Here is a 12,327-nt window from a genome sequence, read left to right as displayed (position 1 = left end):
TGGCTCGTCGCTTCCAATTCCGGCCTGCCGTATATATGCATGTGTAATGGGGCCTGTGCGGAAAGGTAAATGCTTTCTAATACCCCAAGAGATGGCAAGTGGTTGGGTATGGAGGACCAAAGATAGAGCTGCTCTCATCTCGTCCATTGCACGTTTCATTTCATTTCTTTCGTTCGGATTGTTGTCCCTCCCCCTACCGAGAGCCTTTTTATGCCTTTGTCTGCCAGTTGCTGTTGTAGCTGTGAAATCGTGCATGCCACAGAGCTATATAGCTGCCGAGTTTGAGTGTGTAATACGCTGCGTATGCGAAATTTTCGACGTTCTCGCTCCAATGACAAATGTTGAGCAGTCAATTCTGAGCTTTCGTTGCCAGCTTTTCGGGTACTCGATGGTCGGGGGTGTCAGCCACTCTGGTTGCTTTAATGATGGAGCAGATTACGTATTTTCTGTCAAAGTCAATTGGATTTCGGCTATTCATCAGAGCATAAAGAGCCTGGGGCGCAGAAGTCACAGCGAGTGCCTACATATTCCCCCGTGTTATTGTGTTATTTATGAACGGCGAGGACGGGGGAAATTAATGTCGAGCATACATAAATCGATATGTATATGAGGGCAGATATGCACAAAGGGAACCAGAAGCGACTCAAACAAAAAGTGTGCAGAAATTTGTAGGAGGTTTTAGGATAGGTACAAATGAGCAATCTTTGTTTGCCGACTAAATAAGGTTTCGTATTACCTTCACAAATATTCTTACAAGTTACCTCAAATATATTTTCATTAAGAACCCGTCATGCCAAACATAAACTCAAACCATTAGATGTTCTAAGGTTCTTTATGACATTTCAAATATTTATGGGACACATATATCTTGATAAGGTATTTCTTTCACAAGGTCAATTAAACGTAAATCAAAGGGACTCCCATTTTAGTTGGTCAGACGGTACTTGACCGCCCGGAGGATGGGGTATTTCTCGTTGGTGCAGAGTCCTCGGAAATCGTCGTAGGACAAGTCGAAGAGGGCCACTCCTCCGAGGTTCTCGGTGCGCACATAGCCGGCCTTATCGGCGGCGGTATCGGGATCCTCGAAGCTCACCCAGATGCCATTGTCGCCCTTCTTGTCGGCTGCCCTGTAGGCATACGATCCGAAACGCTTGGCGGGATCCTGAACCTTGGTCAACGGGGCATTGGCGCCCTTGGAGTAGGCGTTGTTCTGGTTCGGCAGCAGGGCGCACACCTCCGGCCAGCTGTAGATGCCAGCCACCTGGGTGTTGCCACCCACCGGAGCCTCGTCCTTGACGTCCTTGACCGGGGGAAGACCGGTGTCTCCAGAATCATCCGTCAGCTTCCAGGGACGACCGTAGGTGGCCACACCCACGTTGATCTTGCTGCCGGGGCAGTTGTTTCGCAGCCAGTATTTTACCTGAGCAGCCACATTGAACTCGGGGTTGCGTTCGCTGAGCTCATAGATGGGAGCAATGTAGTCGGCCACTTCGGGATTGCGCTGAGGAGTGAAGAAATCGAAGGCACCCAGGTTCACAAAGTCCAGATAGTTGACCACGGCGGGAATGTCGTAGAACACTGCGAAAATAATGATTAGATTAATAATTAAAATGGCATAAATGGATTGGTTGAAAGGAAAAACTTACAAGACGAGTTCACATTGGGCAGAACGGTGGTGGAGAGCAGCAGATTGTCCGGGCGGAAGGCATTCTTGACGTCGCGAAGCAGGGCAGTGAACTGCTCCTTGTGCTCCTCGGACTTCTCGTCGACGATCGAGTCGCCGGAGAAGACCTTCTTGAATCCCTTCCACAGGCTGCCAATGCCGCTGTGCACCTTCTTGGGCTTGTTCTTGGGGAACTGCCAGGCGACGTCCAGGCCGTCGAATCCGTAGGTCTTCACCAGCGAGTAGACGGTGTTCACGAAGCGAGTGCGGCCCGTGGAGCTCTCCAGCAGCTCCAGGTACTTGTTGGGCAGCTCCTTGCCGTCCTTGTCCAGATCAATGTCCTTGTCACCACCCACACTCAGCAGGATCTTGACGTTGGGGTACTTGCGCTTCAAGCGGGTCACCGTGCGGTACAGTCCCTTGCCCAAGTCGAGGTCCAGCTGCTGGTTCAGGCTCACCGCCTTGTGGGAGTCACGCTCGATCCCGGCGTAGCCGTAGATGAGATAGTCGCAGAACTGCAGAGCCGGCTCCAGTTCATCGATCACCAGTTTGCCCAGACCTAGATTAAAGAGGGGATTGCGAGATTAGGATGAAGGTTCTAGGCACTGGAAAAAACCCAGACTCTCCCTGATCGCACAATAATTTTTTTTAATTTAAAAAATTTACTTGCTTAAAATACAATTATACACATTTTTTCGGTATGTCAGGTTAATACATATATATATATATCTTCTAAGAAATACAAAAATAATCTTTTTATTTTCGTTGCGCACCACTTTATCTCTCGCACATCCGACTTGAATAGCAAATAAACTACACACACCGAGTTTCAAGTGTTTGTTGATAAGCCTGCTTGATTGTTTTCGATTTCGTTTTCATCTTTTCTAATTAGCAACTTCCAGCGGAGGTTACATAACATTGAACAGTGCAAAACATCAAATTGAAATCTGTACCTCAGCGCACTTACCTTCCTTGACGAAACTGGCGGAATCGTAGTAGCAGACCAGGTGTTTCTTTGGCAGCTGGGACTGTGGGGGTCCCACCTTGGAGGCCTGAATGCTGGCCAGGCAAAGCGATACGATCGCTATGGTTTTAATGATCATCTTTAAGTTGCGGATTTCACTTGATTCCGTTGAGTTGTGTGCCGCTCGAGTGTCGACTTGGAACTAAAACTTGGGCTTTACTTGGCATCCCAGCTTGTCGAAGGTTGAGACGTGGTCGTCTCGTCATTGTTGTTCTTTTTTTTGCTGTTGTGGGTTGAGAGCAAAGTGTGAGCTGATAAACACAGCTAAGCTCGGTCGCGATCATTAGAAATAAATACAGTGGAGATTCAATGAGGTGGAGGAAGGTTAAAAATTAGTTTTGAAAAGTTTTTATTATTTGTTATTTGCTGTTAACAAATATCCGTTAACGTGATTTTATTAGGCCTTTTAAACTCATTTTAAATGTTCATGTATGGATTTGCCATTTTTTACTGTTAAAGTGTTTGCCCTATTCAAATTAATATTTTCTTCATGTCAGTGCTTCATTTATTATCATTACTAGTTAGCGAAACTTCCACAGAATTTTACACTCATATGTATAAATAGAAAGTTTGCATTTTCAATTACTTAAATAAATTCTGGAAAGTCCTATTTAGATTTACTTATCATAAAATTCCTTTTCCTTTCCTTTGCCTAAACTGGTTTCAATTACTTTGCCAACCTTAAGTAATCTTGTTCGTGTGAATAAACTTTGAAAGCTTGTTTTTACTGTATTAATTCCAGTACATTTGTGTGGGCCTCACATAAATATATTTAAATTTTTACGACTTGGATGTCGACAAATTTTAATTTTTTCCGTTTTTCCCCTTGCTTACTTATCTTTGGTTTGTTTTCTTTTCTTGTTTGCTGGTGCTCATGAATTTTTTGTGTTTCGGCATCGCCATGTTCAAGCTTTTTGGTTACTGCTGCAGTGCTGTTATCAAATCCCGACCCCGATTTGGATTTTTTGTTCTGAAACCCAACTCTGAGTTTCTTGTTTCCATTCTTTCCTTTGTTTCTGTCGGTTCCTTCTTGTTGATTTTGGCATAATTCTTGTGTTTGCTTGCCCTAATCGCTGTTCAATCCACCAGCTTCCTTTTGTTCCCAGTCTCTTTCGGTCACACATGCTGATTTTCTGATTCTACAGAGCACAAAAATGGGAGACTTTTGAGTTTTAAAATGCTAATAAATCTGTCTTTAGATTTTCTAATATTTTCTAATATTGGTTTGTATAAGTATTTTTTAATCATTAATATTTATAAATATTGCATATATCAAAATTAAAGTTTAGAAATTATTAAATTGAAATTAAGCAAAACATGTACAGCTAACATTTTTCTGTGTAACAGATTCTTTTTCTTGATTTATAATTCATGTTTTAGATGTGGGTGTGTGAGCAAATGTGTGCTCCATCAATTTCTGTTATTTAGTCTGGGCTTCCCTTTCTTGCCTTTTTTATTGAATTTTCACTTCTGCCGTTCCATCTGTCTCTGTATATGTAACTTAAGGAATTATTTCTGGGAATACATGTTACACCGAGTGCAAATGGAGTTTTCATCCACTTGTTTCCTCTCAGACTGTTGTACATCTCCGTTCGGTTGATCTGTGACTGAATAAGTGTGTTTGCCTGGCACTCAATTATTTTTTGAGCAATTTCATTTTTTTTACATTATCAATTAACAGTCTTGCTTTCATCTTTTTTTCCGGCTCTTGTGGGTGTTAATTCACCGAAAGTGAGAGAAAAAATCGGGGTTAAGCTCCGGCTTCGAAAAACCAATCACATGCACGAGCGGTTTTGGCCCAATAAAATAACTAAAAACCCGGGGCCATGGAAAAAAGGTTTCTTTTTAGGTCGCAGGGATTTTCGTATTTTTTGTCCTAATTTTTACCAAAGCTTTTTCCTGTTTCGCTTTAAGCATTTTGGTTAATTAATTTTCACCATGCGCTTTTCGCTCAGTCAGCGCCAGCGGAATATTACTTACACATTTTCCTTGTAGTCCGCATAATTACGTGCACGTTTAACTTTTAATTGAAATGTTGTAACAAGAGTTGATGGTTCAGATAGGAGGTGGGAAAAAGGGAAAAACGGAAAATATGGGAAAGCGGGGATTGGGGACTGGGAGGGGAACTAGGAGCCGGCCTGCGGGCTTGTCAGGGCAATTCATAAAACTCCTTCTCGCCTGCTCTTTTCTGCTTTTCCCTCTGTCTCGTGCCCTGCTGGTCTGTCTATATTTGAGTTTATTATATCGAGCTAAAAGCTGGCGTTCTTTAATTAAAAGCGTAGCTTGCAGACACACTCGCACACGTTTGTGCTTGATATTTATGAGCGACCCCGAAGTATGCTACACTTTAGTGGGTTCAGGCGTGGGTGGGTGAGGACCGGCATAGTGTTGGCTGCTTTTCGGCTGGCGTTAATAATATTCCAAAATTATTACGAGAAAAACCAGCAATTGAAGGCAGCTTTAACGAGCCAGCAGGGGGAAATGGTGCTCAAAAGTGCATCTACGGTAGAGCTTCCCTTACTAAAACAATAAAGTCTGTTCAGACATTAAGACAATAAAATAGTTCATAGCTTTTTGGATAAGTTTAAAAACTAGTTTTGCTTTAAAAAGGAATTTAAACCCTTGGTAATTTTGTTATTAAATATGTATTTTACTGCAATTATTAAAAATGCAGTTTTAAATTAAAACCCATTTCTAGGTTTCACTAGCACATATATTAATATAGGCTCTCTCTCTTATTTGAAACCAAGCTTTCAAATCAGGGAACTAATATTGAATATTGTATTTGATTTTCAGAGGGTTTCGACTGTATTGCTTTTTCCTCCATCTCTCCGCCTTTCCCCCCATAACTTTGCATATTAAGCCATGTGCAGAGGGCAAAAACCAGCACACACCAGTAAACAGAGAAAACTTTGTTGGCTGCTCGTTTGTTTCTGTTCGCCAGCACACAAACGCACCCCACCCCTTAACCCATGATAGCCGGAAAACCGCAGCAACTGCAACACCAGGAACAGCAACAAGATCGCTCTCGAATTTTCCCTCGTCGCTCGCAAGTGTATTAATTTGCACCCAACGGCGAGGCACAACAGTATTTTTCAGGGGGGCGAAAACCCCGAAAACCCGAGACTAACGACCGTTTCGATGGGCCGTGGGGGCGTGGCCGAAGTGATTTGTGGCTATATAAGACAGATGGAGACCAGGGATGGCAGCCCGATGAGATGCAGATTGAAGTTCTTGCAGAAAGCGAAGCAATTTTCGCCTCAGTTCATTTCGGAAAACTAATTGGGCCAAAGTGCATTTGTGGCCTGCAATTTTCCAGCCCTGGCACTCACAACATATGCAAATCACTCACTCAGCCGCACACGAAATACACACTTTCGTATACGTATGCCACATATACACACGTATACGCAAAGGAGCCGGGAAATGTATCCTGTGCATGAAAGTCAGCTTACGTGGCGCATGATTTATTAAAAAACGCTCGTAAAAATGCACAGCACACTCAACGAGCACAAAAATAAAAAAAAAGGGTGGAGAAAAAAAGAAAACAACACATCAAAGGCACAGCAGCAACAGTATGATAGCACCCACCATGCTGCTGCTGCAAAAATGCATGAAAAATAACTATGGAAATAAGCAGAGGCACTGGCAGATGCACTAACAACAGAAGCACTAAAAATAGATATGAAATTTTTAAAGCTTCCACAGCAGCTCTTAACCCATGGCAGGCACATCCTTTTTTCCGAGCCACGCCTCCCGCCCCCTAAAGCAAACACTTAGTCGCGCATGATGAGAGTTGGGCGTGGCAGATATACAGGGGGGAGTACATATATGGAGGGACGATCGGCTGGGAGCCAAATTTCCAGACCATCCATCAACTGTCAGAGTCGGGTTCATTTTTAAGCAATTTTCGCAAACGATGCGAGGGGCTAAACTCATGCCCCTCAGATAGAAGCATAAAACATATATGAAGAGAGGGAGCAACTATGCCATCTAAACTCGAAAAAAAATTCATGAATAAGAAAACATCAAAAAAGACTGAAATAAAATGATGTTCCTCTATTAAGAATTTAGTGTGCCTTCCATTCTAAATGACATTTCATAAATTTAAAACGTTTTTAAAGCCAGAAATTTTAGCTTGCGCTTTAGTTGTTGAATTTAAAGGCATTCTCATTTTTAGGGACTTTTCCTCAATTATTTTATACGTTTGTACTGCTAATTTTTTAATTTATGTTCTTAAAACTTAGAGTAATTTTTTTTAGTGCTTGTGCATAGAATTTAGGCTACGCTCTCCGCAGCTTTTCTCAGCCACAACCCCTCATCATTATCATGGGCGCCATTCTGCATCCTCGTCGTGCTGGTCAGGCAATCGGGAAATGGTGAAGCGACAGCCCATGTTTGGTTTCCATCGCCAGTTCCTGGCAGCGCAATTTGGTATTATTAATTAGCTGCCATTCCATCTGCAGGGAGGAGCGGAACCACTGTGTCGTCATGTCCGTGGCACATTTGTTCTGGTTAGCGGCGGAGGACTACGGGCTCTCGTCCTGGGACCCTCGGCGGTGCCACCGGCAAATTGCCAGTTAACCCAATCCAAACGAACCCAAACTGGTCTTCATTTGCATAGCGTCATTTTTGGGGAATATGTCTTAAGCCCCATTTACACCAACTAATGGATGTGGAGCATTCTAAATGACATCCACGAAATGATAAATGTGTGAGAAATAAGGTCGAGGTTTTCGGTTGTGTTTTTGTAGTTGGGAAAAAGTGGTTTTGATGAGAAAAGCTGCAGTGTTAGCCATATTCTAAGGGCAAATATAACCCACAAAAATAGATCATTTTACTTTGAATGAAAAGTTAACAAGAATTTAACTAGCACAATTTCCAAATGCCCATAGCAAGAAACTTAAATGTTTTTGGTAGTTCCTTAAAGATATTAAGACTTATTTCTGCTTCCTAAGACCCACTAAAAATCTACATTTCCTAACTACTTCGCCAATGGATGTAAATGGGTCAAAGTAAGCGAGCCATCTGCATTTTGTTAACTGCTAATAAGTGCATATTTTCCGGAAACTCGCCGTACCGTCAAATTGCATGCATAATTTATGCAGGACTTGAGGCCAACGTCCATATTCGCTCATCAACTGGATGTAAGCACGTACTTAGAGGGCAGTTACCGCCCTACCAATCCCCTACTAACTTTCCCATCCATCAACCATCAACCGTGCCCGTCTGCCATGCAAATTGAGCACGCGTTTCGCATAACCAAAAATTACACTTTCATCAAGTTTCGGGGGAGCGTTCTTGGAAGTGGGAGGACTCAGGGTCGGAAAATGGGAGGCCGCTGTCCATCAATCCGGGCAGGCTCCAAGGTAAACGTGGTCTTTTCTCTGGGATAATCGTATAATGTTCATCTTGGGGGAAAATATGACTGCACAGGAAAGTATTTCATTTCATTGAATTTGTTGAAAAAGAAAGAAAATATTTTAATTATCTATTCCTATAAATTTCAAAGAAAATTAGAATACACAGTTCTAATAGGTCAAAATTTGAATTCTTATATTTTTAGCATACTTCCAAGACAATAATTTTTCTCCGTGAAGCCTCTGAACTTTTGCGCTGACTTAGGGCCTGAGCTTAAAAACTTAAATAACATCAGAACAAATTAAATAAGCGTGGATTTTCGGCTCGTCCTTGGGAGGGTCAAGCACGTGCTGTTGGCCAGGCTTCAGCCGTTTTGACAACGTAATTTAGTAATGTCCTGGGGGGAGGTTTCAAGTGTCCTGGCGGAAAGCCTGCCAGCGAGCATTTGGCATTTTTTTTTAATTTTCCGACAGTTAAGCTGCCCCTTCTTGCGAGTTCCTCTGCTGGCAGGTTTTACTGCTTAATACGCAAAGTTGCACTTTGGTTTTTATTGCACTTGGTCCAGGGGCTCTGCGATGGCTCCAGGATCTCGCGCCAGGATGCGCTGCGTACTAAAAACGTACAAAGTTTTGTGCACGCGCTTTCGCGCCTGCAAATCGCCCCTGCCTTTTATTACAGCCCCCTCGTTGCCAGGGGCGCAGCCAGGAAGGGGTTGAAAAAGGGATTTAGGTAAATGGAAACGGCGGAAGACTTAATCCAGCTTTTGTTCTCGTAAATCCCGTCTTGGTACTTTTCTCAGTCGGCAAGCTTAAAAAATTCCAGCAGCAATGAGTATCAATAGCAACCAATGGATTATTTTGATGAATCACTAAGGCTTCAGCTCTTTGAATGTGTATTTCTCTTAATTTAGGATTAAGCGGATTTTTCACAAATCAAAAGGTGAGGCTATACAGTTTGTAGATTGAAAACAAAATCTACAGGACACACAGGTCACCTTCTACGCCCCTGACTTTTTATCTTCCCTTTCATGGCGATGGTGTTGGTTAAGGGGTTTTTAAAAGGGGGTTTGGGGCGGTTAAGCATTTGCTAACAGTCCAGTGAACCGGTAATCAAAGCAAAATCAGCAGAGCTCTGAAACAACTTTTTTATGCTAATTTTTACCTTAACCTCCTGTTCCCAGTGAGAGTGTGTGTGTGTGCTCGCTACATTAAACATTTAAATACGTTTTTAAGCAGCCTGATTTCGTTTGCGATGCCGAATGGGTTGAGCAGGACTCAAAAGAACGGAAGGGATTGGCAGCACTCGAGCAATAAGCCAAATTGTAGCTCGTAGATACATCCACGCAGATCCAAGGCTACTTATCCCGATTCCACTTCCATTTTCACTTCCGCTTCCTCCACTTTTCAGTCGCCCATTGACCTGAAGCACTCCTCAACTATTAACTTTGGCGAAGATTGCGACTTTTTGGTGCTTGACTCGAAATGCAAATAGCAAGCCGAGCGTATGAAACTCTCAAGTTGGCCCCGCTAAGTTGCCACTTTGCCGTCTCGCAGATACTGCCTGTATCCTGTATTCAGTATCCTGCATCCTGTATCCTCAATCCTCTATCCATGTGTGTGCGAGTGTTTGAAGTGCCGCCTTCCTTTGGGGGGCGTGGCGCGGCCCAAGCACTTGTCAAAGTCAACTTCACATTATGTCAAGCAGCGTTATATTCATTTTTTTGCTGCGCGTGTCTTGCTTCCCACCGCCAACGTCTTCTTTATTTTTTCGAGCATTACATATAACCACTTACAGGGTAGCAGAAAGATGGTTAGCTTGGAATTGGAATTAATAGGAAGACCAATTTTAAGAAAAGTTCCTTAAATGCCCGAGGAATATCAAAAATATCTAACAAATGAATAAAAAAACATCTTTTTCGATATGAAACCTACCTTATTTCATATTAATAAAAAGCCAATATGTCAAAATTACGATTCAAACATATCAACTTCATATTTTATCATATCAGTTATTTTAGAAAATAAATAATTATAATGTTTTAAAATACCAAAGTTAGTATTTTTTGAACAAATAATGTAAAATAGGATAAACATAATCTTTATTCAAAATATATGAATTACTTGTCTTACTTATCTTTAAAAAATTCCAAATTAATCTACAAAAATCAAATCTTTTGTCAATTGTTTTTTTGTATTAGGACAAACAAAAATAGATATTAAGCACTGCAAATTGGAATTTATAGGGTATATTCCTATTAGTATTCCCCTACTATTTCATTTTTTAAACATTATCATCGCCTGCTACCGCCTGGACCGCTGCCTGCTGTGAGCTAAGAGACCTTTCGGCACTTGGTGCGTGTCTGTAGGGAATCCACCCATCCTCAAGACATCCTTAGACCCACCACCCAGCCCTAAGGCTCCTCTGACATTTACGATATTCCTGGGCATATTTTTTTGGCGCCTCCTGCCGCTCGACGTGACTGTTTTATTTGATGTTAATGTGGATATGTTGATGCCGCTACCGCCGAAGAAGTTTTACGGCTGAAGGAACTTGGGAGGTGGAAGGGTGGATTTGGTTTTCTTAGCCGTCTTGGCTTGAAAGCCACAGCAGGTTAGCACATTATTCACAAAGCCAGGCCTTTAAAACCCAACCGCACTCTGAGGTTTCGCTTGCTTAATTTGCGGTTGAGCTGATCCTGAAAGGCACTTAACCGCCCTCGAGATTCGCCCTTCATTTCTCATCATAAAGTGTGTCACACACTTTAACCATTATGAATGCCCGGTGATTTATTTTGATATCCAAATATGTATGCCAAGTGCCTGGGAAATATGCCAAGTTACTTTTGACGTTTTGTCACTTTAAGCTCTATATCTCGGCCACGGATTTGCCATTTCCTTTTGCATGTTGTTTATACGATTCTCAGGAAAAATTGATTGTTTTCGGCCATGAATCTTTGTTTAAACAAGTTAACTCGAGTGGGCCGCATGGCAGGATTAGGGACAAATAAATTTCCCGAAAGGAAAAGAAACGTGAAAAGAACAATTGGCTATAGAACATTTATTTTGCAACTTTGTTGTGGATTTTGCGGCTTTAATGGTCGATTGAAGAGCACTTTATCCGCTGAAATGTAAAACCTTTGATTGATTTGAACATGGTATTTTAATGGGAATATACTTTGTTTCCAGAAAACAATTAAAAATGCAATTATATTTTGTAATTTTTTTTTTTATTTGTTTGTTATAGGAACAATTGTAAGTCAACTCTTTTAAAATGTAATTTACATAATTAAAATTAATTTATCATTTTACAAATATGCTGTGAAACAAAAGATAATTTGTTGCTGATTTTTTCTTTGAATAAAAGAATGTTACAATCTGCTGAGGGTAGGCCAATTAAATTTTTGTGTGTTTATAGTAGCTGCGGTTTAATTTTCAAATATGTTTGCCAACTTTCTTTGGTGGTGCCATGATTTTACTCTTTACGTTCTGCACCCACAAAACGCCACATGACACGGCCATAAAAATTGCGTTTATTTGCCCGCTTTTAAATCATTTAAGCCGCATTATATGCAGCCAATGGCAAACACACAAATGCGGGCCAACGGGAAAATGGGGAAAGCGGGGTGAAATGAAAGGGGTGAGAGGGCTTGGAAAAGCGAAAAGTTCTGCCGCGTTGTTTGCACAAACAGCAAGTGCAACTGCAGCAGCAGCGGCAGCACGCTTCACTCATATTTTCGTGTATATTTATTTATTCAGCTCTGCATTTTATTTCATTTCAGTTTATTTTCGCTCAGGCGAAACTTTTTTTATTTGAATGCATATAAATATACATATTTTTTTTGTGCCTTTTACTTCCATTTCCCGAGCGGAGAAGGCGGAAAGCAAAAACGGATACACACACAGGAAGAGCGCAAAAAAATAAAACAGAAGCTGGTGTGGGTTATAACAATAAAAGGAATCTTTGTACACTCGCATGCAGAAAACCACGGCTGCAGCCCCCCGGAACCACCTTGAAGCCTTTCACTTTTGCTATTTGTTCTGTCACTTCCGGTGGCAACAAAAAATGGCCGCCCGCATCCCAGTAAAATGTTGCCCTCCCCTTCCTTCGGTGCGTTTCGCATATTTGTTGGGCTTTTCCTTTTAGTTTTTACCCCACCCCTAGGGTTTTCAGTGAGCCCTTGCAGGCGTTTATTAAATGTCACACTGCGAATTTTCCGACATACCTTTCCCCGTCCCCTGCGGGATTTCCCTCCGCAAAAGGACAATGGCACTTGTCGCGT

General features: G+C 41.9%; 2 protein-coding genes across 4 annotated transcripts in view; one reads left to right on the top strand and one right to left on the bottom strand.

Annotated features, from left to right (window-relative positions):
* The window catches only part of Pgant9 (polypeptide N-acetylgalactosaminyltransferase 9), a 62,453-nt gene that overhangs the window by 38,903 nt on the left and 11,223 nt on the right, over window positions 1-12,327 (top strand). The gene's annotated exons all lie outside the window — the stretch shown is intronic.
* Window positions 814-2,838, bottom strand: Idgf6 (Imaginal disc growth factor 6). The gene is made up of 3 exons (XM_017137692.3): window positions 2,631-2,838; window positions 1,647-2,222; window positions 814-1,578 (listed from the first exon to the last, which is right to left on the bottom strand). The coding sequence occupies exons 1-3, from the start codon at window positions 2,764-2,766 to the stop codon at window positions 926-928; spliced, it is 1,365 nt and encodes a 454-aa protein (XP_016993181.2). The 5' UTR covers window positions 2,767-2,838; the 3' UTR covers window positions 814-925.

The sequence above is a fragment of the Drosophila takahashii genome, chromosome 2R (assembly GCF_030179915.1).
Source record: "Drosophila takahashii strain IR98-3 E-12201 chromosome 2R, DtakHiC1v2, whole genome shotgun sequence".
Classification (NCBI taxonomy): domain Eukaryota; kingdom Metazoa; phylum Arthropoda; class Insecta; order Diptera; family Drosophilidae; genus Drosophila; species Drosophila takahashii.
The sequence above is the reverse complement of the archived record's forward strand: the minus strand, read 5'-3'. Positions and strand labels throughout refer to the sequence as shown.